Source organism: Ranitomeya imitator, chromosome 1, assembly GCF_032444005.1.
Source record: "Ranitomeya imitator isolate aRanImi1 chromosome 1, aRanImi1.pri, whole genome shotgun sequence".
Taxonomy (NCBI): Eukaryota; Metazoa; Chordata; class Amphibia; order Anura; family Dendrobatidae; genus Ranitomeya; species Ranitomeya imitator.
In genome coordinates this window covers 383,381,864-383,407,431 of record NC_091282.1, presented here as the reverse complement: position 1 = coordinate 383,407,431, position 25,568 = coordinate 383,381,864, and the positions used below count along the sequence as shown (strand labels likewise).

The following is a 25,568-nucleotide window of genomic DNA, read 5'->3' as shown; positions in this document are numbered from 1 at the left end:
AAAGGTTGGCACCCTAATTTGGGGATGTGGCTCTCCGCTCCACGACGACTGTCCCTTCAATCCCTGAAAATCCCTTAATCAGAGAAAACAGAAAAAAACAGATGCATTCAATCCAGATGGACCCAATGCATTTGAATACACTACTGTGTATAGAAACTGGGTAATGCCTTGTTTAGACTGGGTCAGAGAACAACAATAGCTGTCTTACTTTCACTAGCTAATATGGCTATGAACTAGCATGCAGATGATGAGCGGTGTTGATATATAATAGTATGGCCTGTCCACTCAAATATAGCATCTCAAAGGTGTACAGTTGGATGATATGGTTGATCTAAAGAGACAAATAAATTGTCTAACTAACTAGCAACATGTGATAAACAAGATGACTATAAGTGCTAGAGAAAAAAATCCACTGGTAGTATATGGGTGTCAGGCTTAAAGTATAACAAGTGGCTGTAGTCGCAGTTTCATTAAATCACCCTTATAGGAGTAGTCTCTACCCCCTAAATAAAGGACAAAACAGAGAGGTGTTCCAATAATAAAGTGCAAGTGTGCTAGAGAGCCAATAGCTCAAATAAAAACAAAAAGATTTATGGTAGCTTCATATTTAAGGTGAATTCCTTGTCTCAGCTGTATAGGTAGATTCATCCCTGGTCCCAAGGATTTTTCCTTTATTTATGGGAGACTAATAATGCAACTATATCTGCATTAACTGTTGCCACAGCAAAAATGTGAATGTCAGTATCTCTATGTGAGAAGTGTGATTACCAAATCTTGTCTACTCTTCTTACTTCAAATTCTGATTTATTTACTAATATATGTCAATTCTTTTATATTTTGCTTGAGATCACTACCTTAAAGGGGATGTCTCATGAAGACAATCCCTGTCAGTATGTCCTATTAAAGCCTGTGGGCGTCATGGAGTGGAGAAACCCCTCTACAAGCCAGATTGTATACTAGATACAACTCTGAAGGACTCAAAGCCTTCCATCTATTACAAATGGCTTGTTTCCTCTAATTGTTAGTTAATCCCCTAAGCCATCCTTTACTCAGGAAGGTAGTTTCCCTGTACGTAGGTGTAATAGCCTGACTTCTCTGACATTAGCAGTAGTACCGTATTTATTTCCCAGGTATTTATCCATTTTATTATATAACATCTATGTAATGAATTATTCTATTTTCCCTTTTTTATTTTATTCTGTTAAATAATGTGCTACCTAACAAATGATGTTAGAAATTTTTAATAACTTATTCAACAACTGGTATTGATTATTGTAAAATATTCGGCCTTTTGAGGAGTGGGACCAATAACATATGAAATACAATTTGTAAAATGTGGAGCTTATCTGCAAATTCTATTTTCAGTGATATGAGATACAGCTTTTTTGGCATGCATGACTTGACAGGTTGTTGAATTCTCTTTTTTTCCCCTATTAGGACTACAAGATACTTTTGACAGTGAATGGGAAGCTGGGAAAATTACTTATAATAATTACAGAAATGGCTCTGACGATGCAGTCCTAGCTTACAAATTGTTAATACAGACCGGCAACACAGATAAACCTATCGACCTTAGTCGGGTAAGAAAGTGAATGCAAAATATTAGCAATTATTTCACAAAAATTGAAATCCATGATCATTAAAAAATCATTGGTGCAAATTGACCTATAAGTCCCATTCCATCTACCATAACATAAGTTGGTGGCCATAGTACCAGAGCAGGAGAACCACCTCTTAACCTCTGGGTATCCATGCCTCTCCTTTTGATTAGCTGGCCTGGTGTGACACCACTTGTGTGTGATGCCACAATGATGATGACCTCGCACCAGGTCTACTAATCAAAAAAGCTGCTGATGGCGGCAGTTAAAAGATGGTACTCCTGCTCTCGTGCAACAGCCAAAAACCATTGTCGTGGGTGTGGAATGGGACGTGCAAATCGGTTCGCACCAACTCTGTTTCACAGTCATTGAAAAACAAGACATTTTCTAGTATATTGCATCTTACATTTTTCTTTTGTCCCTAATTGTATTAACTTTTGGCCCTGTGTAACTAGAAAACACAGTGATGTTTCAGTGACATCCTTGTCTCGTGGTGATGCCAGATTACCACGCTATTTAATGGCTACTGCTTTAAAGGCAGCGATTGCTGTGTGAAAGTGATAACCCACATGTCCTAGACAAGCACTTTAAAGGGCATTTGCTGGGCCTAAATGTGAATGCCCTACCTTCAGGGTTGTCCATCAAAATATAATTGGTGAAGGACCGGAGATAAACAGAATAAAGTGAACTGGAACGCATTGTATAACATAAAAAAGTAACTTATGTTTTCCTGTTTATTAAAAGCATTTTCCAGTATATTAAAGCACCACTCCGGCATTTTTTATTATGTTTTACTGCCAGGGTAGTATCACTATTGTCTGTTCTCTGCCCCTTCTAAGATACTTACCAGCTGCCATCTTCTGCTCTCTGCGCCGCTCCGGTCATCTTCAGCAGATTCTACCTGCCAGATCACAGTGTTTGCTGGGCCAGCTAGAGATCACTTCTCAATGCCAGAACGAGGTATAGACTTACATTGAGAGCTTGTGACCATTAGCTGTGACTACCGATCAGTCAGGAGATGCGGTCACAAGATGGCGGATCAGAAGGGTGACTAGTAAGTATTTTACTAGGGGCTGGAAATATGCATTAGTGATAACCACTCCAACAGTCAAAAAAAAAAAAAAAACGCCAAAGTGGTGGTTTAAGAAAATCGTGGACAACGAGAAAATGGTTTAAAGTAAAAAAGTAACGTACATTCATTCAATGAATCCCATGCTGGTTCTAGTAGCACCACTATGGTGATCCCTACCGGTCTCACAGTTTACAACCTTCAGCAATGATGAGCTTTTGAAACACAAATGACCGCTGCAGCCAGTCACTAGCCTCAGTGGTGATGTTGCCATGTAAAGCGAGACACGTGAATACAAGTTAAGCCATCAACAGTTCAGCCTAGCTTTGACTGCCAATATACATGTCAAGAAGTGGCTGAATCTTTCAAACCGAGGGCATATTTTATTTTGGGGGAGCTAACGCTACCACAAACATTTGTATTTATAAAACATCTGACAACATGGAGAACGGATTAGGTGGCGCGACTGTTGTGGAAAGTGTGGAGACAGACGACAAGTCGTAATTATTTCTGCTTCAATGATTACATACGGTACATGCTCAGTATGGAATCTGATGCCGAGACCTGAGATGAAATACCTCCTAGCAGTGGTCTCGCAGTAGAGATGTACTTTACCAGACACATCTTGAAGACATGCTGTTATTCCATCTCCAGACGATTAATTAACTCCAGATACTTCAAATCATTGGGGGCACGAATAAGAGAGTTGTGCTCCTGTCACTGTTTCTCATTTCATTCAGAAGACCTCAGCGTGGAGTTTTGCCAGGTTTTTTTTTTTTTTGTCTGCTGTAGCTTTTTTTTTTTTACAAATAGCAATGGTTAAATGGATGTGCCTATCCTTCTGTGACTGCCCTTGACTTAGAAGGTCACCATTCTTGGCCCCATGAGAGCTGTCATTGGATCTCAGCAATAAATGAGTTAATATTAAAATAAATGGTCATTTAGTAAATACTCGAGCCACAGAGGAAAAAGTCATAAGATCACATATACAGATGTTTTATTTTTTATTGCTCTCCTTCATTTACTGGGTGGCATTTCCTTCAGTGTTAACAGCGGAGGTTAACTGCACCCAGACGTGCGGGGGGGATGTTTGCCAGGTCTTTCTTTTTCTTCTGCATTGCTTTGTTTCTGCAAAATGTTTCTGGAGCTTGGTCATCCCTCCAAGAACCACCCTCGCCCCCCAGCTGTATGCATTTGTTGAGCACACTGGTCCATCAGGAGGGCTTGGATTGAAGAATGGAACAGGGTCGCTAGTGTAATTACAAGGGGAAGAGGGAAAGAAAGGGAAAATGTTTTTGTTAGATGGGGAGTCATATTTCTTAGGAATGCAGCAACTGTTTATTCATTGCCATTCCATTCACTTCAAGGGTAATTAAAAAACTGAGATGTTTATCATTTTTCTTTAAGAAAACAAATCAACCTCATATGGCTATACCCCCTCTGCTTTCTAATGTAATCACTTAGAGGACAACTGTGTCTATGTGGATAAATATCTGTAGTCTATGTACCATTATGTAACATTAAGCAAACGGCCTTGTTTCCAGTTTTTTAATGTAAGAGTCCTCGACTAAGTAATGTTCCTGGGCATATTGGGTTCCGGCAGAAATGAACACCATTAGTCAGATATTGACTCTCCATACTGTTTTCTGTACTGGTGTATAATAAGCATGCCGTGTATGAACAGTGGAAAGAAGCAGAGCTCGAAATACGTTTAGGCCATGTTCACACAGTGCGTTTTTTACCGCGGAACCGCGGCGGTTTTGCGGCTGCGGTTCCGCAGCTGTTTTCCATGCAGGGTACAGTACACTGTACCCTATGGAAAACAGGACACACTGTGCACATGGTCCGGAAATTGTAAAAAAAAAAGACGCGCTGAATAGCTCCCGGAAAAAAGAAGGAGCATGTCAATTCTTCTTCCTGAACCGCAGCGGTTCTGCACCCATAGACCTCCATTGTGAGGTCAAAATCGCAGTAAAACCCGCAGATCAAAAATATATCTGCGGGTTTTACTGCGATTTGATGTGCAGAACCGCTGCAGCAGGAAGTGCGGGGGAGCGGGCGGAAGTGCGTGGGCGGAGTGTGGCTGCCCCCCCGTGCTCCGATCCCGCCCCCCCGTGCTCCGATGCCCCCCCCCCCGTGCTCCGATGCCCCCCCCCAGTGCTCCGATGCCCCCCCCGTGCCCTAATCTCCCCCCCTTATACTTACCCGGCGTCCCGGTGTCCGTCCGGCCGTCTTCTCCCTGGGCGCCGCCATCTTGCAAAATGGCGGGCGCATGCGCAGTGCGCCCGCCGAATCTGCCGGCCGGCAGATTCGCTCCAAAGTGCATTTTGATCACTGAGATATAACCTATCTCAGTGATCAAAATAAAAAAATAGTAAATGACACCCCCCCACTTTGTCACCCCCATTGGTAGGGACAATAAAAAAAATTAAGAATTTTTTTTTTTTTTTTTCCACTAAGGTTAGAATAGGGTTAGGGTTAGGGGTAGGGTTAGGGGTAGGGTTAGGGGTAGGGTTAGGGGTAGGGTTAGGGGTAGGGTTAGGGTTAGGGGTAGGGTTAGGGGTAGGGTTAGGGTTAGGGTTAGGGGTAGGGTTAGGGGTAGGGTTAGGTATTTTCAGCCATTTTAGCCCTAAAAAGCTTCCTAGGAAACACACAGTAAAAAAAGGATAAAAAAACGCATCAAAAAACGCATCAAAAACGCATCAAAAAAGGACAAAAAAAGGACCTGCGTTTTCTGCCAAGAGCTGCAGTTTTTTAAAAAAACTGTCCTGAAAAAAAAAGGATGGAAATCCTGAACGTGTGAACATACCCTTACCGTATATCTTGACTTTCACTTTGGGCTGAAATAGTGGGAAAAAATCACAGCTAATGTTAGTCTAATCATCTGTGTACATTGCTGCTGTTTTATGCAGAGGTACGTCTGTACACCATCCTTGCTCTATTGGGTGCCATATGTGAGATGCATTTTCAAAATAGAAGTCAATGAAGACCTAAAAATGTAATCAATATACGGTACACAGATTTGTGTGAATCCAGGGTTCCCTTTATTCATCCATACTTGGGGACATTCAAATACAGCAGATGTCCCCTGGTGAAGCTATTCATGGATTCCTAGCTCTCTACTAGGGTATTTTAGCGCACCCCATCTAAATGGTGGTTTCCTTGATCAGCAAAAATTTGGTTAAGTACATGCCATAAAATAATAAAAAATGTATTACTTATCTAATAATTCCATTTGCTTCCCGCTGGTCTATGTATAGGTGGGAAGATCTCAGCTGACCATTTTGGTGGTGTAGGTGCAGAGCATGAGACCTTTAAGGTCAGTGATTGACTGCAGCGGTCACTTGGGTAGAGAGCACATGACTGCCACAGGGAAGTAAACATAGAGCTTCAGGGATTGCTGAAGAAGCATGAAATTTATCAAATGAGTAAAAGTTATTTTTATTTTTAGTTTTAGTCTTTTATTTTACTTTATGCCAATATTTTTCCCAATCTAAGTAAACTCCTTTTTCGTCCTTGTGACAATTGTTATAAGCCATGAAACTCTCCATCTCAGTCCCATAACATATTCTCTAACAGGAATGTTCAAGTGGCTTTTAAGGTCTCATATACATTAGATGAAAGTTGCTTCAAAGTGCCAGTTTGTTTTCACTTTCACCCCTATAATCCTTCACTTTCTGCTACCTCCCCTGATCCCTACACAAAGTAAGGAACTGTTCATCTCCTCTTCAATCCTCCCCATCCACCTCACCTCCTCCTCCAAACTGTTCCTTAACATATAATCCTCTGTCTCCAAGCACAGACAGCCCCCTCACGCCCTCTCCTGCTCCCACCTGCTAACACTTTCTCTGCTCCTTCTTACTGCTGGTGATATCTCTCCAAATCCTGGTCCTCCTCACCATATTCCCACAATCATTTCTACCTCCCATCCACGCTCTAGCACAAACTTCCGTAACCTCTCTAACCTAATACCCATTCACCCAGCCCCCGCTTCCCCAGTCCCACTAGTGGGAGCTCTGTGGAACGCTCGCTCTGTCTGCAACAAGCTCTCCTACATCCATGATCTCTTTGTTACTACCAAACTTTCCTTCCTCGCCATCACCGAAACCTGGCTCACCCCCTCTGACTCAGTCTCCCCTGCTGCACTCTCTTACGGTGGCTTCCACCTTTCCCACACGCCCCGCCCCAGCAGCAAACATGGCGGAGGAGTTGGTTTTCTCCTGTCAGATAACTGCTCCTTCACCCCAATCCCACTGCCACCCTCTGTTACCCTCCCTTCCTTTGAGGTGCACTCTATGCGCATCTATTCCCCCACCAACCTCCAACTGGCTGTCATTTACCGCCCCCCAGGGCCAGCCACCATCTTCTTTGACCACTTCACCACCTGGCTACTTCATTTCCTTTCTGCGGACATCCCCACTATCATCATGGGCGACTTCAACATACCCATTGACACTTCCCTCACAGCTGCCACTAAACTTCTATCTCTCACTTCCTCCTTCGGCCTCACTCAATGGTCTTCTGCAGCCACTCACAAAGACGGTCACACATTGGACCTCATCTTCACCCGCCTCTGCTCTCTATCTAACCTCTCTAACTCACCTCTTCCACTCTCTGACCACAACTTTCTCACATTCTCATCTCTCTCCACTCCATGTCTACAATCCCCACCCCACAAACTTTCACACCCTCGCAGAAATATTAAACATCTTGACCTACATTCATTCTCTGAATCCCTCCTCCCCCTCACAGGCATAAGTTCCATACACAATGCGGATGACGCTGCTGCTCTATATAATACCACAATAGCTGTAGCTTTGGAATCGGCTGCCCCACTTACACATACCAAAGCTCGCAAAATCAACAGACAGCCCTGGCATACCAGCCTGACCAAAGAACTTAGGCGAGCTTCCAGGGCTGCTGAGCGCAGATGGAAAAGATCCCACTCTAACGAGCACTTCATCGCATTCAAACAGTCCCTCACTACTTTCAAGACCACACTTGCCACAGCTAAACAAACCTACTTCTCATCTCTCATATCCTCCCTCTCTCACAACCCTAAACAGTTATTCAACACCTTCAATTCTCTCCTCCGTCCCCCAGCACATCCTCCCTCCCCACTTATCTCTGCTGAAGACTTTGCCTCATTTTTCAAGCAGAAGATTGATAGCATTAGAGACAGTTTTGGTCAACAACCCCCAGAGCTCTTCCTCCCGATTTCCCAGCCCTCCACCTCCAAAACCAACTTCTCCACCATTACAGAAGATCAACTCTCCACTCTACTCTCAAGATCACATCTCACCACCTGTGCACTTGACCCGCTCCCATCCCACCTCATCCCAAACCTCACCACAAGCTTCATCCCAACCCTAACCCATCTCTTCAACTTATCTCTAACAACTGGTGTTTTCCCCTCAAGCTTTAAACATGCCTCAATCACACCTATCCTCAAAAAGCCCTCTCTTGACCCATCCTCTGTATCTAGCTATCGCCCTATATCACTTCTCCCCTATGCCTCCAAACTACTGGAACAACACGTCTACCTTGAACTGTCCTCCCATCTCTCTTCCTGCTCCCTCTTTGACCGCCTACAATCTGGCTTCCGGTCACACCATTCCACCGAAACTGCCCTAACTAAAGTCACCAATGACCTCTTAACCGCCAAGAGCAAGCGACACTACTCTGTCCTCCTCCTCCTCGACCTGTCGGCTGCCTTTGACACAGTGGACCATTCCCTATTATTACAAACCCTCTCATCCCTTGGCATCGCAGACTTGGCCCTATCCTGGATCTCATCATACCTAACAGACCGGACATTCAGCGTCTCCCACTCACACACCACCTCCTCACCTCGCCCTCTATCTGTCGGAGTCCCACAAGGTTCAGTCCTTGGGCCCTTGCTCTTCTCCATTTACACCTTTGGCCTGGGACAGCTCATAGAATCTCATGGCTTTCAGTATCACCTCTATGCTGACGACACACAGATCTACATCTCTGGACCAGATATCACCTCCCTTCTAACCAGAATTCCTCAATGTCTGTCCACTATTTCATCCTTCTTCTCCGCTAGATTTTTGAAACTTAACATGGACAAAACAGAATTCATCATCTTTCCCCCATCTCACGCGACCCCCCCAACGAACCTATCCATTACAGTAAATGGCTGCCCACTCTCCCCAGTCCCACAAGCTCGCTGCCTCGGGGTAATCCTTGACGCTGATCTCTCCTTCAAACCACATATCCAAGCCCTTTCAACTTCCTGCCGACTGCAACTCAAAAATATTTCACGAATCCGTTCATTCCTCAACCATGAATCTGCAAAAACCCTAGTCCATGCCCTCATCATCTCTCGCCTTGACTACTGCAACCTCCTGCTCTGTGGCCTCCCCGCTAACACTCTCGCACCCCTCCAATCTATTCTAAACTCTGCTGCCCGACTAATCCACCTGTCCCCCCGCTATTCCCCGGCCTCTCCCCTCTGTCAATCCCTTCACTGGCTCCCCATTGCCCAGAGACTCCACTACAAAACCCTAACCATGACGTACAAAGCCATCCACAACCTGTCTCCTCCATACATCTGTGACCTCGTCTCCCGGTACTTACCTACCCGCAACCTCCGATCCTCACAAGATCTCCTACTCTACTCCCCTCTTATCTCCTCTTCCCACAATCGTATACAAGATTTCTCTCGCGTATCACCCCTACTCTGGAACCCTCTACCACAACACATCAGACTCTCGCCTACCATCGAAACCTTCAAAAAGAACCTGAAGACCCACCTCTTCAGACAAGCCTACAACCTGCAGCTACCACCGATCGACCAAACCGCTGCATGACCATCTCTACCCTCACCTACTGTATTCTCACCCATCCCTTTTAGATTGTGAGCCCTCGCGGGCAGGGTCCTCACTCCTCCTGTACCAGTTATGACTTGTATTGTTTAAGATTATTGTACTTGTTTTCATTATGTATACCCCTCCTCACATGTAAAGCGCCATGGAATAAATGGCGCTATAACAATAAATAATAATAATAATAATATGCGATTGGCCCACCATCTGACATGAATGAGGGGGGCTGATGAATCTCCCCGATAAGTGACGTCATGGATCAGAAGGATCTGGGAGTTGGAGTTTCATAGGCCTATCAGTTTTGTTTTTAGGGGAAATAAACTGTGCTAATTATATTTGGCAGTGAATTTCTCTTTTCCCCCTGTGGAAAACTCACAAACGCTCAGCTGAGCTAAGCACTCATGTGCATGGGAGAGGCGGGAGAAATAACTCAAACGAGGGAGAAAAGAGAAGTGTCCGTTGAGTTAACCATGTGTCGAACAGTCAATCATCTGACAACTACCTATTAAGCATATCCAGCTTTAGTGTGGTAGAAGCCCTCTTACTTATTGGGTCCCTGTGTTGGTTACACATTTGGTATGTGTGTATTGCCAGTGACCAGCTTTAGGGTGGAGGTAGCTCCCTTACCTACTTGGTCCTTACTTACTGTAGGTTACACGTTTGGTATGTGTCTATAGTCACCAGCTTTAGTGTGGTACTAGTCCCCGCTTACTGGGTCCTTGTATAGGTTGCACATTTGATAGGTGTGAATGGCCAGTGACCATCTTTAGGGTGGTGGTAGCCCCCTTACTGGGTTCTTGCATTGGTTACACATTTGGCATGTGTGTATGACCAGTGACCATCTTTAGGGTGGTAGTAGCCCCCTTACTTACCGAGTGCTTACATAGGTTGCACATTTGGTATATGTGTATAGTCACCAGCTTTAGAGTGGTAGTAACCCCCTTACTTACTGGCTCCTTGTATAGGTTGCACATTTGGTAGTTGTGAATGGCCAGTGACCAGCTTTAGTCCTTGTATAGGTTGCACATTTGGTATATGTGTATAGTCACCAGCTTCAGAGTGGTAGTAGCCCCCTTACTTACTGGCTCCTTGCATAGGTTACACACTTGGTTTGTGTGTATGGCCAGTGACCAGCTTTAGGGTGGTAGTAACCCCCTTACTTACCGGGTCCTTACATAGGTTGCACATTTGGTATATGTGTATAGTCACCAGCTTTAGAGTGGTATTAACCCCCTTACTTACTGGCTCCTTGTATAGGTTACACACTTGGTTTGTGTGTATGGCCAGTGACCAGCTTTAGGCTATGTGCACACGTTGCGGATTCTCTGCGGATCCGCAGCGTTTTTTCAGGTACAATGTAAATCAATGAGAGAAAAAAATGCTGTGCACACTTTGCGGAAAATCCGGTGCGGAAACGCTGCGGTTTAAAAGTAGCATGTCACTTCTTTTTTGTGAATCTGCAGCGTTTTTGTACCCATTCCATTATAGAAAACCACAGGGGTAAAAACCGCAGCAAATCCGCAAGAAAACCGCAGCAAAAACGCACAAAAAACGCTGCAGAACCGCACAAAAAACCGCGGAACCGCAGGTGCGTTTTCTGCCAGGAGAGGCAGAATCCGCACCAGAAATTCCTAAGCCTAATCCGCAACGTGTGCACATAGCCTTAAGGTGGTAGTACTACTGTGTTCCTGCGCAGGTTGCACTTCTGGTAAGTGTGTTATTACATATACACAGTTATAATGTGTAGAAATAAAATTAGGATTTAACTAACAAGACATGTATGAGACATAAATGAGGCATGAGAAATATGACCTCTAATGGCTTATGTTGGTACATTATAAAGAGATTATATTATGGTAATGCATTTCCAACGTCTAATCCATAAAGATTGTAATTTTGCATATAAACTCTGAGCTAAATCTCATTCACTTATGTGACAACTTTCCCCATATGTCTGGTCTACAGTTGACTAAACAGCGCCTTGTGGATGCAGATGGGATCATTCATCCAAATGCCTTCTACATCTATTTAACGGCCTGGGTGACTAATGACCCTGTAGCCTATGCTGCTTCTCAGGCCAATATCCGCCCGCACCCTACAGAGTGGGTCCACGACAAAGCAGACTACATGCCGGAATCCAGGACAAGTAAGTAGGACTTTGCCTGAAGCCTTAAACTGTTTATGAACAGCTTCCTCCATCCTGGGTCTGTTTTTTGGTTGACATTGTGCAGATCTACCACACTTTCGGAGACTGCTCTGTTTTCGTTTGACAACCATTTTAGCGGTACATTTTTTGCTAAAGAAGGAAAAAAAAAAAAGAATTGTGTCTTTTCAATTCAGCCAGAACTAAATGTTGCCTTACACCTTATTGTCAAGCAATTCCTGTATTTTGTAACTTATTCTGGATAAATTATCCTAAATCGGACAACATAGTAGTCATTGTTACTGTTTTGCTACTTATCTCACTTGTATATTGTATGTTTTAGAAAGGGACATTTAATAGAGATTTACATATTCCAATAAAAAAAAATGTCACTGGCTAAAAAGTCTAGAAAACAAGTAGCTTTACTGTATCTGAACCCTAGAGCCTTGTGGCAGCCAGCCAAACCTTGTCTTAATGAAAATTTATAGTTGAGATTATAATAGGGCAAATCATGTTTAGCAAGTCAACTGAATGACCCTGCAGGGTCTGGAACACACAACGGCAGTAACTGAACGCTAGCGGTATGACTGACTGGAATTTCTAGATCTAGCTTTTTTCTCCCCCTTATTGTGGTAGATCTAGGGTTACCGTTACATGATAAAAGAAGCATGGAAAATCAAGGTTCCCAGACTATTAAATGATCATATGTTCTAAATTTCTTAAAACAAAGACCTTTTCATCTTTGTAGATGTTTCTTGGCTCCGTCATTATCAGTACCTCTACTAGTCCTTCTATGTTTTTTTTTCTTTCTTTTATCGCGGCCATACAATACGCTTCTTTTCATGTTCTAGCTGGTGTTTACTAGTCTTTAACCCCATGTTTATTTGCTTTTCAGTCGACGCAGCTGAGCCAATAGAGTATGCCCAGTTTCCATTCTACCTCAACGGCCTACGAGAAACGTCCGATTTTGTGGAAGCTATAGAGAAAGTTAGAGCCATTTGCAACAATTATACCAGCCTGGGAGTATCAAGTTATCCAAATGGCTACCCGTTCCTCTTCTGGGAGCAATATATTGGGCTCCGCCACTGGCTGCTGTTGTCCATCAGCGTGGTCCTGGCCTGCACATTCCTCGTGTGTGCCCTCTTTCTTCTGAACCCCTGGACTGCTGGAATCATTGTAAGTTAATAAGGTTCTTTGTTGCAGTGAAATTCCTTTCGGCATAGCTCTTGCTACAGCCAGTAAGGTTTGTTTATGTCTGGATCTCTGGTGGAATAAAGTATGTTACATCATTCATGATATGTTTATTCGACTTCGAAGGGGAAAGAAAGGGAGGGTTCACAGCTACAGAGTCAACCTGAAAACTTCATCCACATATTCCCTGACGTGCAAGCACATTTTTTAATTGATATACAGTGGAGATTTACTTAGGAGTAATAGTTATCAGAGATGCAGCATGAATATGGTCAATAGTTATTTTACTTTGTCTCCAACTGAGATATTTTGTAATATAATAGTACACTTCTATTCTGACAGTTAACATAAGTAGATGTCGCAAATTCGAGGGGAAAATAGCCACATGCTGTTGTATTAATTTTATTAATTTAAAAATGGTCAGTCATTTTCACATGCATGTGAATAGGATTTCCTCAATGTGCAATCAGGTGGATACCAAGCGTCTTCCCTTGGGGGAAAGTTAGAATGACTCCCATTGAATTGTATGCAACTCAAGCCGCAAATACACTTTATAATTTATGTTGATGTATGAACATACCCCAAAGCAGATCATACTCTGTCATTCGGAATGTAGTTATTTCTCTCTTCTCCCCCTCACATGCACTCCCCATTGCATTCGCTCTTGGCTCTGCAAGCATTTATGTGTTTTTAATATGGAGAGAGGAGAAAGCTGCTGCCAGATTCCTGCCAGTGGCTTATATTATGTGAAAGCAAAAGAACCGTACACTGAAATTCCAATTTCCCCATCCTTTTTGTCCCCATGCATCACCTCTCAGGCGAGAATTGGGAGACCCCCCATACAGTTGGTCAGCAGGTTCAGACTACTTTCACTGGTGTACGTGGGGGCCTTCACCAGCTTGTCAATGTGAGCTTTTAACCCAGGTTCATATATTGCTCCTATATAAAGATTTTGCCTTCTTGCATATGGCCTGGTTTTTTTTTTTGTTTTTTTTTAAATCCACACATTTTAGGTTTAATATACTTTTTATAATTACTTTTGTTGCTAGATATCAGATTTGCAATGAATACTGCTGCAGCAGAAGACTTTTTCCAAGTCCCCGACTCCCCAATTCATCAGTGACATTTGCTTCACTGCCTGCTTTGTCTATACCAATCTTTCCTAGTTTCTTAAAAACCATGAGGCCTCCTGTAATCTGACACCCATTAGCTTTCTGTCTTTTTTTTTTTAGCTAGCCAAGGATTTAGCGTTAAATATCCTGGAAAATACTTGTTTTCTTATTCCTAAATCCAGCATTTTTTTGTAACCCCAAAATGTCATTATATACTTTATTTAATGCAGGGGCAAACAAGGTCATATGGTATATTTACAGTCCCTCTTGTGGATAAATGCTGAACTGTAAGCAGTTGACCTATGACGTGCTGGAGAAAACCAGCAAAGCATTTCTTCATGTCAAGTCATCTCATTCTACGTTAGGAGGATATTTCTGACACACAAAATCTTAGTACCCTATATGTGTATTTTGTAATTCTTCCAGTGTATCCATGTAGACAACATTTTGGCCCGATTCATCATGTGCGTGTTTTTTTTGGTTTACTTTTTTTTCCAAGTCACTTTTTCTTTTTGTCCTGGAGTATTCGTTGACATTTTTTGAGCCAAATTCTTCAAAATTGCGCTTGTGGTTCATGAATTATTCGCAAAGTAAAAAATGGTCTGACTTCGTCTTAGGCTGGTTTCACACTTGCGTTTTGAAACGCATGCGTTTTTTTAAAAAAACGCATGGTGAAAAAACGCATGTAAACGTCGCATTTTTTTTGATGCATTCGTTTTTGCATGTGGTGACAAAAACGCGGCGTTTTAACGCGTTTACATGCGTTTTTTCATGCGTTTGCGTTTTTTAAACTCATGCAGATAAATGTGTGACAGCTGCCAATCATCAAAATAAAGTAAAAAACCCACTATAAACAGAAAGAGCTAGGGGTAGGGGTAGGGATCATAACCCTAACCCTAAAGGGATCCTAAACCCTACCCCTGACCCTACACCTAACCCTACCCTTGAAGGGATTAGGGCTAGGGTTAGGGGTAGGATCCCTTTATCAATTTTATGGTGTGGGGTGGTTTATCAGTGTGTTTTTTTTGTTTTTTGTTTTTTATAAAAACGCATGCGTTTTTAACGCATGCAAACGCATGTGGTTAAAAACGCATGCGTTTACATAGACATCAATGCATTTTTTGCGGCAAAAAACGTATGCGTTTTTTTTCCGGCAAAAAAACGCAGCTAAAATTGCTACATGTTGTATTTCTGCAACACAACGCATGCATAAAAAAGACGCATGCGGTGGAAAAACGCAGCAAAACGCATGCAAAAAAAGCATGCATTTTTAATGTTAAGTATAGGGGGAAAAACGCATGCATTTTTTTTGCGTTTTTTACCGCAAAAACGCAAAAAAAACGCAAATGTGAAACCAGCCTTAATCTTTTTTTTTTTTACTTTTTAGCTTGATGTTTTTTAACAAGATATTTGGCGCACATAAAATCACACCCCAACCACAATCAAGCCCCAACCACAATTTCAAATAAAGTAAGACAGCAGGCAAACACATGAAAGACACTTAAAAAAAGGCACAAATTAAAAGACAATAAGACGCAAATGAAAAACAGCAAAAATAGGAACAAAAAAGGCACAAATGAAATATTGAATCAGCCCCTTTGATTGTGCACAATATATGTTCAATGGATTTGTCAGATTTTAACCGATTTTATGTTTTTTTGTCTTTGTAGGTAATGGTACTAGCCCTTATGACAGTGGAACTGTTTGGAATGATGGGCCTCATTGGGATTAAGCTGAGTGCTGTGCCTGTGGTGATCCTGATAGCCTCTGTGGGCATTGGGGTAGAGTTTACTGTGCACGTGGCTTTGGTAAGTACATAGCACCAGTACAGCTCCTAATTTATCAATTCTGGATACAATACATATTTTATTATAGCGATTCTCATATTTCTTTTATTGAAATTATCTTTGCTGTTACATGTACTGCCAATTTTGCAAGTTTTCCAACCTACAAAGAATGGAGAGGTCTGTAATTTTTATTGTAGAAACACTTCAACTGTGAGAGACAGAATCTAAAATTTAAGAACAAAAAAAAAAACAGAAAATCACATAGTATGATTTTTAAATAATTAATTTGCATTTTATTGCATGAAATAAGTATTTGATCTCCTACCAACCAGCAATAATTTTGGCACTCACAGACCTGTTAGTTTTTCTTTCAAAAGACCAACTCTGAACTCATTACATGTATTAATTGTACCTGTTTGAACTCATTGCCTTTATAAAAGACACACTCAATCACAGTCCAACCTCTCCACTATGGCCAAGACCAAAGAGCCATCTAAGGACACAGGGACAAAATTGTAGACCTGCACAAGGCTATGATGGGCTACAGGATAATAGGCAAGTAACTTGTGAGAAGGAACAATTATTAGAAAATGGAAGAAACACAAGATGACTGTCAATATTCCTCAGTCTGGGGCTTCATGCAAGATCTCGCCTCATGGGGTAAGGGTGATTCTGAGAAAGGTCAGAAATCAGCCCAGAACTATATGGGAGGACCTGTCAATGACCTGAAGATAGCTGGGACCACTGTCTTTAAAATTACATTACGACCTCATAGATTAAAATCCGCCAGAGCACGCAATTTCCCCCTGCTCATGCCAGCACATGTCCAGGCCCATTTGGTGTTTGCCAGTGCCCATCTGGGTAATCCAGAGGAGGCATGAGAGAAGGTCATGTGGTCAGTTGAGGCCAAAATATAACTTTTTGGTATGAACTCCACTCACTGTTTTTGGAGGAAGAAGGATAAGTACAACCCCAAGAACACAGTTCCAACCGTGAAGCATGATGGGGGAAACATCATACTTTAGGTGTGTTTTTCTGCAAAGTGGATAGGACAACTGCACTGTATTGAAGGGAGGATGGATGTGGTCATGTATCACGAGATTTTGGCTAACAACCTCCTTCCTTCAGTAAGCGCATTGAAGATGGGTCGTTGCTGGGTCTTCCATCATGACAATGACCCAAAACACACAGCCAGAGCAACTAAGGAGTGGCTCTGTAAGAAGCATTTCAAGGTCCAGGAGTGGTCTAGCCAGTATCCAGACCTGAACCCAATAGAAAATCTTTGGAGGGAATTGAAACTCAATGTTACCCATCGACAGCCCTGAAACCTGAAAGATCTGGAGAAGATCTGTATGGAGGAGTGGGGCAAAATCCATGCTGCAGTGTGTTCAATCTTGGTCAAGAACTACCGGAAACGTCTGACCTCTGTAATTGCAAACAAAGGTTTCTGTACCAAATATTAAGTTGTATTTTTTCTATTGTATCAAATACTTATTTCATGTAATAAAATAAAAATTAATTATGTAAAAATCATACAATGTGATTTTCTGGATTTTTCTTAAGAGTCTGTCTCTCACAGTTGAAGTGTACTTACAATAAAAATGACAGACCTCTCCATTCTTTGTAGGTGGGAAAACTTGCAAAATCGGCAGTGTATGAAATACCGTACTTATTTTCCCCACTGTATATGGGTGTGATCATTTTTAGGTTTTAGCTGAACTTTTTTTAAACATGAACTTGATTTTTTACATGAGTTTTTTTTTATAATAACCCAAATCTATGCTTTAAAAAATAATCACAAACTAAGGGCTTCTTCAGACAAACGTACTACATGTCCGTATTCATATCTGATAGCATACAGACAGCACAAGTACCAATACATGTGATGGGGAAGTTCACATAAATGTTTTTACACTCAGATCAATGGTCTATGCATTAGTAAAATCGCAGCATGCACTACTGCATATTCTGGATCAGACATGCCTATTATAAGTTGACTAGATGGTGACCCAATTCTAACGCATCGGGTATTCTAGAATATGCATGTCCACGTAGTATATTGCCCAGCCACGTAGTATATTGGCCAGCCATGTAGTACATTGTCCAACCACGTAGTATATTGCCCAGTCACGTAGTATATTGCCCAGCCACATAGTATATTGCCCAGCCACGTAGTATGTTGCACAGCGACGGAGTATACAGCACAGAGCCATGTAGTATAGGCTTAAAATAAAAAATAAACATATACTCAACCTCCGTTGAAGTCCTGGCCCTGTGTGCGGTGCACGCGGCAGCTTCCGGTCCCAGGGTTGGTATGGGCGCAGGACCTGTGATGACGTCGCGGTCACATGACCGTGATGTCATGGCAGGTCCTTGTCGCATACCATCCTTGCCACCGAAACCTGACGCTTGCATGGAGTGGTCACCGGAGCGTCGCGAGGAGCAGGAAAGGCGCTGGAATGTGAGTATATGATAATTTTTTTTTTTATTATTATTATTTTTAACATTAGATCTTTTTACTATTGAGGCTGCATATGCAGCGTCAATAGTAAAAAAGTTGGTCACACAGAGTTAATAGCAGCGGTAATGGAGTGCGTTACACCGCGGCATAACGCGGTCCATTAGCGCTGCCATTAACCCTGTGTGAGGGCTGACTGGAGGGGAGTATGGAGCGGGCACTGACGGTGGGGAGGAAGGAGCGGCCATGTTGCCGCCTGCTGCGCCCGTCGCTGATGGGTTGTGGCAATGGTCGTGGGCGTTTTGCCACGACCAATCAGCGACTTGGATTCCATGACAGACAGAGGCCACGACCAATGAATATCCGTGACAGACAGACAGAAAAACAGACAGACGGAAGTGACCCTTAGACAATTATATAGTTGATAAGTGCGCAAAACATGGATCACATATCAGTTACCATTTGTAAATAATTTTTTTCACTGGTACATTACAATTATAAAGATAGGAAATTGTATTTGGCTTGTGTTATTTATTACATGTATTTATTAAATTGTGTAAAAACAATAAGATGTCATACAGATGTACAAAATGGACATACGAATGACATACAGATTGCATTCAAATGACAATGCGGATAAAAGATTTTTTTTTTTTTCTGGACGTAAAACCGACAACTTTGCATGTACTTAAGTACACGCAACCTACCAAAAGTTGAAAAACATTCTGCATATTCACTTGCTGCAATAACACATGGCTACATAATTTGAAAATCCATGATCTAATCAAAATTTGTGGGACTTTTCTTTTTATTAAAGAGAACTTGTCACAGTTCAACATAATGTGTAAGCAGATTTGCAGAACCGGTTGATGTATAGTTTTATGGAAAAATATTTCATATGACTTGCTTGATAGTCCAGTAAGCCGTCCTATTCAGTGGTTACAAAGATAGCAGTCAATCACTGAGTAGGACCTCCCACTAGACTCCTAGGCATTGACAAAGGAGGGATATATAGAAGGTGAAATAATTATTGAATACATCACCAATTTTCTAAGTAAGTATATTTCTAAAGGTGCTATTGACATGAATTTCTCATCAGATGTTGGTAACAACCCATCCAATTCACAGTCAAAGAAATTAAGCCATAGATGTCAAGAAATTAAGTTATTTGTAATAATGAGAGATGACACAGGCAAAAAGTATTGAATGCGCTTACTGAAATGTATTTAATACTTCGTACGAAATTCTTTGTTGGTGATGACAACTTCAAGATGCCTCCTGTATGGAAAAACGATTCACATGCATTGGTCAGATGTGATTTTGGCCCATTCTAACACACAATCACTCTTCAAATCCTGAAGGTTCTGTGGGCTCCTTCTATGAACTCTGAAATTTAGTTCCTTCCATAAATCTTCTATTGAATTCTGGTCAGGTGATTGGCTAGGACCAGCGTCAGACTGGAGCACCTTGGGCCCACCAGAGAAAATCACTCTTGGGGCCCACTATGTAGCTACATAGAAATAAATATAAAACCACCAATTGTGCGGTAAAATGCGCTAATATCCGGGTATAATATCAGGTAGTACACGTCTTAAATATGTAGCAGGACTACCTAGCCCCCCTCATAGAATATAAAGTAGTCCCCTCATAGAACATAATGTAGCAACGACATAGAATATAATCTAGCCTCTTCATATAGTGTAATGCAGCCCCCTCATAGAATATAATGTAGCCCCCTCATAGAATATAATGTAGCCCCCTCATAGAATATAATGTAGCCTCCTCATAGAATATAATGTAGCCCCCTCAGAATATAAAGTAGTCCACTCATAGAATATAATGCAGCCCTCATATAGTATAATGCAGCCTCCACATAGAATATAATGCAGCCCCAAATAGAATATAGTGTAGCCACACCCATAGAATATAATGTGGTCCACTCATAGGGTATAATGCATCCAGCCTGATATAGTATAATTCAGCCCCCACAGAATATAATGTAGTCCACTCAGAGTATAATGCAACATCCTCATAAGGTATAATGCAGCCCCCTCATAGGGTATAATGCAGCCCCCCATAGAATATAATGTAGCCCCCTCATAGGGTATAATGCAGCCCCCCATAGAATATAATGTAGCCCCCTCATAGGGTATAATGCAGCCCCCTACGGAATATAATGTAGCCCCCTCAGAATATAATGCTGCCCCCTCATAGGGTATAATACACCCTCCTCATAGAGTATAATGCTGCCCCCCTCACAGTGTATAATGCACCCCCATCCCAGGGTATAATGCTGCCCCCTCATAGGGTATAATGCTGCCCCCCTCATAGAGTATAATGCTGCCCCCCTCATAGGGTATAATGCTGCCCCCCTCATGGGCTATAATGCACCCCCCTTAGGGTATAATGCTGCCCCACCCCACCCTCATAGGGTATAATGCAACCAGGACTCACTGATATATATTTAAAAAAAACAAAAACAAAAGACAATACTCACCTCTCCTCCTCGCTCCCACACTGATTCCGGCGCTGCTGCACTGCCGTCTGCCAGACACACAGCGGGTGCGCGATGAAGTGACAGAGGGGACAGATGGCAGAGGGAGCGTCATCTGACGCTCTCTCCACTCCAGTATTGCTTTTAAGTGTATGGTTGGGGGCCCCTGGAGCAGCGGGAGAGCTAGGGAGCTGCTGGCCCTGTATCCCAGCAGATGTCAGTGACTGGACCCACCGGAGAATCAGCCAGTTCTCCGGTGGACCATTTCAACCCTGGCTGGGACATTCTATCAGCTTTATTTTCTTTCTTTTAAACCAATTGAAAGTTTCCTTGGCTGTGTGTTTGGGATCATTGTCTTGCTGAAGTGTCCACCCTCTTTTCATTTTCATCATCCTGATAGGTGGCAGCAGATTTATTATCAAGCATGTCTTGGTACATTTCTACTTTCATCCTTCCTTCAGTTACATGAAGTTTGCCTGTGCCATATGCTGAAAAACAGCCCCACAACATGATGTACCCACCTTCAAACTTCACTGTTGGTATGGTGTTTTAACATGATGCATATTATGGCATCCAAGGAGTTAAATTTTGGTTTCATCTGACCAGACTATATTCCCCCCAGTATTTCACAGGCTTGTCTAAATGTTTTTAAGCAAATTTTAAGTGTGCTGGAACTTGCTTTTTGTTCAGCAAAAGAGTCTTGAATGGTGGTGTGCATACAGGCCGTAGAGGTTGTGTGCATCACTTATAGTTTTCTTTTAAACAATTGTACTTGCAGATTCCAGGTCTTTCTGTAGCTGTTCACAAGTGGTCCTTGTCAGTTGGAAACTCTTCTGCTAATTCTTTTTACTCCTCAGTCTTAAATCTAACGGGAATCACCTGATCAAAGCTCGGTTTAAGGTGAAATTATGTTCTTTCCACTTCCGGATTATCTCCCCAACAGTGCTCACTGGAACCTTCATTGGTTTAGAAATTGTTCTGTAACCAATACCATCGGTATGTTTTGCAACAGTAAGGTTGCGAAGATATTGAGGCAACTCACTGGTTTTACCCATCATGAGATGTTTCTTGTGTGGCACCTTGGTAATGAGACACCTTTTTATAGGCCATCAGTTTCCAGCTGATATTATTTTTCAATAAGTGACAGGATTGCTTTCCAATTACTGATAGATTTCAGCTGGTGTCATGACTTTCCATGGCTTTTTGCTTCTGTCTTGGTTCATGCATTCAATACTTTTCCCTGTGTCATTTCTTGTTATTACACATGACTTAATTTATGGACATCTATGGTTTGATTTTTTTGCCTGGATGGGTTGGTACCGACATTTGGTGAGAATTTTATGTCAGTAGCACCTTTAGAAATATATGTACTTCAAAAATTGGTAACGTGTTCACAACTTATTTCACCCAATGTTAATGAATAAAATACAAATTTTACTGAATTTTAGCCAACTAAACTAAATATCTGACCAGCACTTCCTGCCTATGCCAAGCTGCCCCCATGTACAACTTGTCAGGTTTCTTTTTCAACCTACACTGCTGACTAATGGAATTTTATCTTCATGTATAGGCTTTTCTCACAGCTATTGGAGACAAGAACCGTAGAGCAGTCCTGGCTTTAGAACACATGTTTGCTCCGGTACTTGACGGAGCCGTGTCTACCTTACTGGGAGTACTTATGTTAGCTGGGTCAGAATTTGACTTCATTGTTAGGTAAAGTGGAATTTTCAATTGTAATCTTCTTTTACCTAATTCAGTAAATGTATTACTTTACGTCCCATATATTTCCTGCCTTTTTCCATCCATAATCTAACAATGAATAGCTTTTTAATTCACATACCTAATCTATAATTTATAGCTCCAGGTACATAGTATTTCCTTTAGAACAAATGCTCTTATGGTTGAGCAGATGAATTATCATTCGCATTTGCTAGATGGTATTAAGAGCTATGGGGTTTCTGTAGGGAATTAAAAGGGAGGCTGTTTTCTTGTGGATTTAATTAAGAATGTAAGTTTGTCAGCTCTGGGAGGTTTTCTTTGAAGGGAATTTGATAAGTGCAGTGAAATAGATCCGTCTCTATTACAAACAACCTGTGGAGCTCTGTAAAATGACTAATCTTAGATGTAACACTGCTTCATTGTGGTGAACTGCTATTGCAAAAGAAGCCTGGGAGCAAGAACAAAGCCTGATGGAGGATGGGCTTATGAAATTCCTTCTATTTAAAATAGATACTCTTATCCATGTAAATGTGATGGCCATGTTTGACTTAGCACTGGGCATAATTTGTGACAGAGGAGATTGTTACATTGATTGGAAAATTACTTTTCGTTAGGTGTAGTTGAGCAAAGTTTTTCAGGTGGACTTATCTTGTCTGAAATTAGGTGTAGAAATGTTTGGAGAATATAAGGCTTTAAGACTCTGTACAGTTTACATATACACAAACATAGGCTTGCAAAGAGATACAGATCTCACAACTGAACTGATAATTTTACTCTTCAGGGGTACATTGTTTGGGCGCTATCCAATGAGTTAAGATAAAATACCCATAAGATAAATGGCTGCAGATTCTATCGGCAGTGTTAAGGTACCGTCACATTTAGCGACGCTGCAGCGATCTAGACAACTATGCCGATCGCTGCAGCGTCACTGTGTGGTCGCTGGAGAGCTGTCACACAGACAGCTCTCCAGCGACCAACGATGCCGAAGTCCCCGGGTAACCAGGGTAAACATCGGTTACTAAGCGAAGGGCCGCGCTTAGTTACCCGATGTTTACCCTGGTTACCAGTGTAAATGTAAAAAAAAAAAAACACTACATACTTACATTCCGGTGTCTGTCGCGTCCCCCGGCGTTCTGCTTCCCTGCACTGTGTAAGCGCCGGCCGTAAAGCACAGCGGTGACGTCACCGCTGTGCTCTGCTTTACGGCCGGCCGGCGCTCACACAGTGCGGTGCGGGCCTGCGCTTAGTAACCTGATGTTTACCCTGGTTACCAGTGAAGACATCGCTGAATCGGCGTCACACGCCGATTCAGCGATGTCTGCGGGAGATCCAGCGACGAAATAAAGTTCTGGCCTTTCTGCTCCGACCAACAATGTCACAGCAGGATCCAGATCGCTGCTGTGTGTCAAACACAACGATATCGCTATCCAGGACGCTGCAACGTCACGGATCGCTAGCGATATCGTTGTTAAGTTGTTCAGTGTGAAGGTACCTTTAGGCCTCTTTCACATTTACGTCGGTACGGGGCCGTTGCAAACCGTCGGCCCGACATACCGACGGACGTTGTGAAAAATTGTGCACAATGTGGGCAGCGGATGCAGTTTTCCGACGCATCCGCTGCCCTTTCTGAAGTCCGGGGAGGAGGGGGCGGAGTTTCGGCCGCACATGCGCAGTCGTAAATGGCAGATCTGATGGACGAAAAAACGTTCCCTTGAACGTTTTTTCGTCACGACGGTCCGCCAAAACACGACGCATCCGTTGCATGACGGATGCGACGTGTGGCCATCCGTCGCAATCCGCCGTCAATAAAAGTCTATGGCAAAAAAAACGCATCCTGCGAGCACATTTGCAGGAACCGTTTTTTTTTACCAAAACGACGGATTGCGACGGATGGCAAAAAACGGAAGTGTGAATGAGGCCTAATGGGTATGAGATCAAACTAACTGACCACCAACATGTTCTGTAGGAATAGTGATGTTAGGCTTCTTTTACACTTACCGTGATTTTAGCGGCCCGTTTTTGCAGCCTTTTTGCGGGCCGTATAGCCGTAATTTTCCTGGTCTGACGCAAATACAGGCTGCAAAAATCTTGCGAATCGCCGTTTTTCTGGATTAGAATAGTAGGGAAAAAGTAGGGACCAAATAAAAAATGGCGATCCGCAAAAACAGAATTGACGGTGCACCGCAAAAACAAGCTTCTGTTGTTTTTGCGACCCCATTGATTTTCAATGGGACCCGTGTCCATGAGCCATGAAATATATCGAGCAAGCGAGATATTTTTTCACAGCCATAAATACGGCCCTCACGGCGTACGGCGCTCCTACAAATTTTTGCGGCCCCATAGAAATACATTGGGGCTGCAAAAACGGGCCAAAAAAACATGGCAAGTGTAAAACCAGCCTTAGATTCCATCATGATATATTATATTTCTACAGAAGAATACGCTGCCAGAGGGGGCACTGCCAGCAGCGTATCATCCTTTCACTTCAGCAGTAATCATGAATATTAATGGAGGACTTAGCTGTCTTACTGATAAGCTCAGCTTAAGTTACTTTTTGGATTCACAGAAAAATTATATACCCCTAAAAATATTTTTTATTAGCTATGCTTTAAAAGTGCAAATACCCTTTCTTAAAATACACCAAAACACACTTAAGTGACAACCAACGCTTTGTGAGGCAGCAAAAACCTATGCTGCTACACTAGGTCATTTAAATGTAGGTATATGAAATGGTAGAATGGTAAGGTAGTAAGCACCTAGTGTAAAGAAATCCCTACCTAGCAGCGAAGTTTGGCACCTATATTGCGCACCCCCTGCTCACCGTTGACTTGCTGTAATAGACCCTAGTAAACCCTATCTTCCATCAGGGACCTATTAATAGGTGGAGGTATAACCAACTTGGTCACAAACAGAGGACAAACAGAATGCAATTGCACAATAAATATACAGTCATGGCCAAAAGTGTTGACACCCTTGAAATTGTCCCAGAAAATGAAATATTTCTCCCAGAAAATTATTGAAATTCCACATATTTTGTTACACATGTTTGTTTCCTTTGTGTGTATTGGAACTGCAAAAAAAGAGAGTATAAAAAGGCAAATTGCATATAATTTCATGCAAAACCCCAAAAAGGGTCTGGATAAAAT

At 42.4% G+C, this 25,568-nt stretch overlaps 1 protein-coding gene across 2 annotated transcripts in view; it reads left to right on the top strand.

Annotated features, from left to right (window-relative positions):
- Positions 1–25,568, top strand: part of PTCH1 (patched 1) — a 142,814-nt gene that overhangs the window by 96,391 nt on the left and 20,855 nt on the right. For both annotated transcript variants that reach the window (XM_069762024.1, XM_069762023.1), the window contains exons 16-20: positions 1,438–1,580; positions 11,484–11,664; positions 12,557–12,837; positions 15,635–15,772; positions 22,274–22,416. In XM_069762024.1, coding sequence (XP_069618125.1) covers positions 1,438–1,580; positions 11,484–11,664; positions 12,557–12,837; positions 15,635–15,772; positions 22,274–22,416 — 886 coding nt within the window. The remainder of the gene's footprint in view (positions 1–1,437; positions 1,581–11,483; positions 11,665–12,556; positions 12,838–15,634; positions 15,773–22,273; positions 22,417–25,568) is intronic.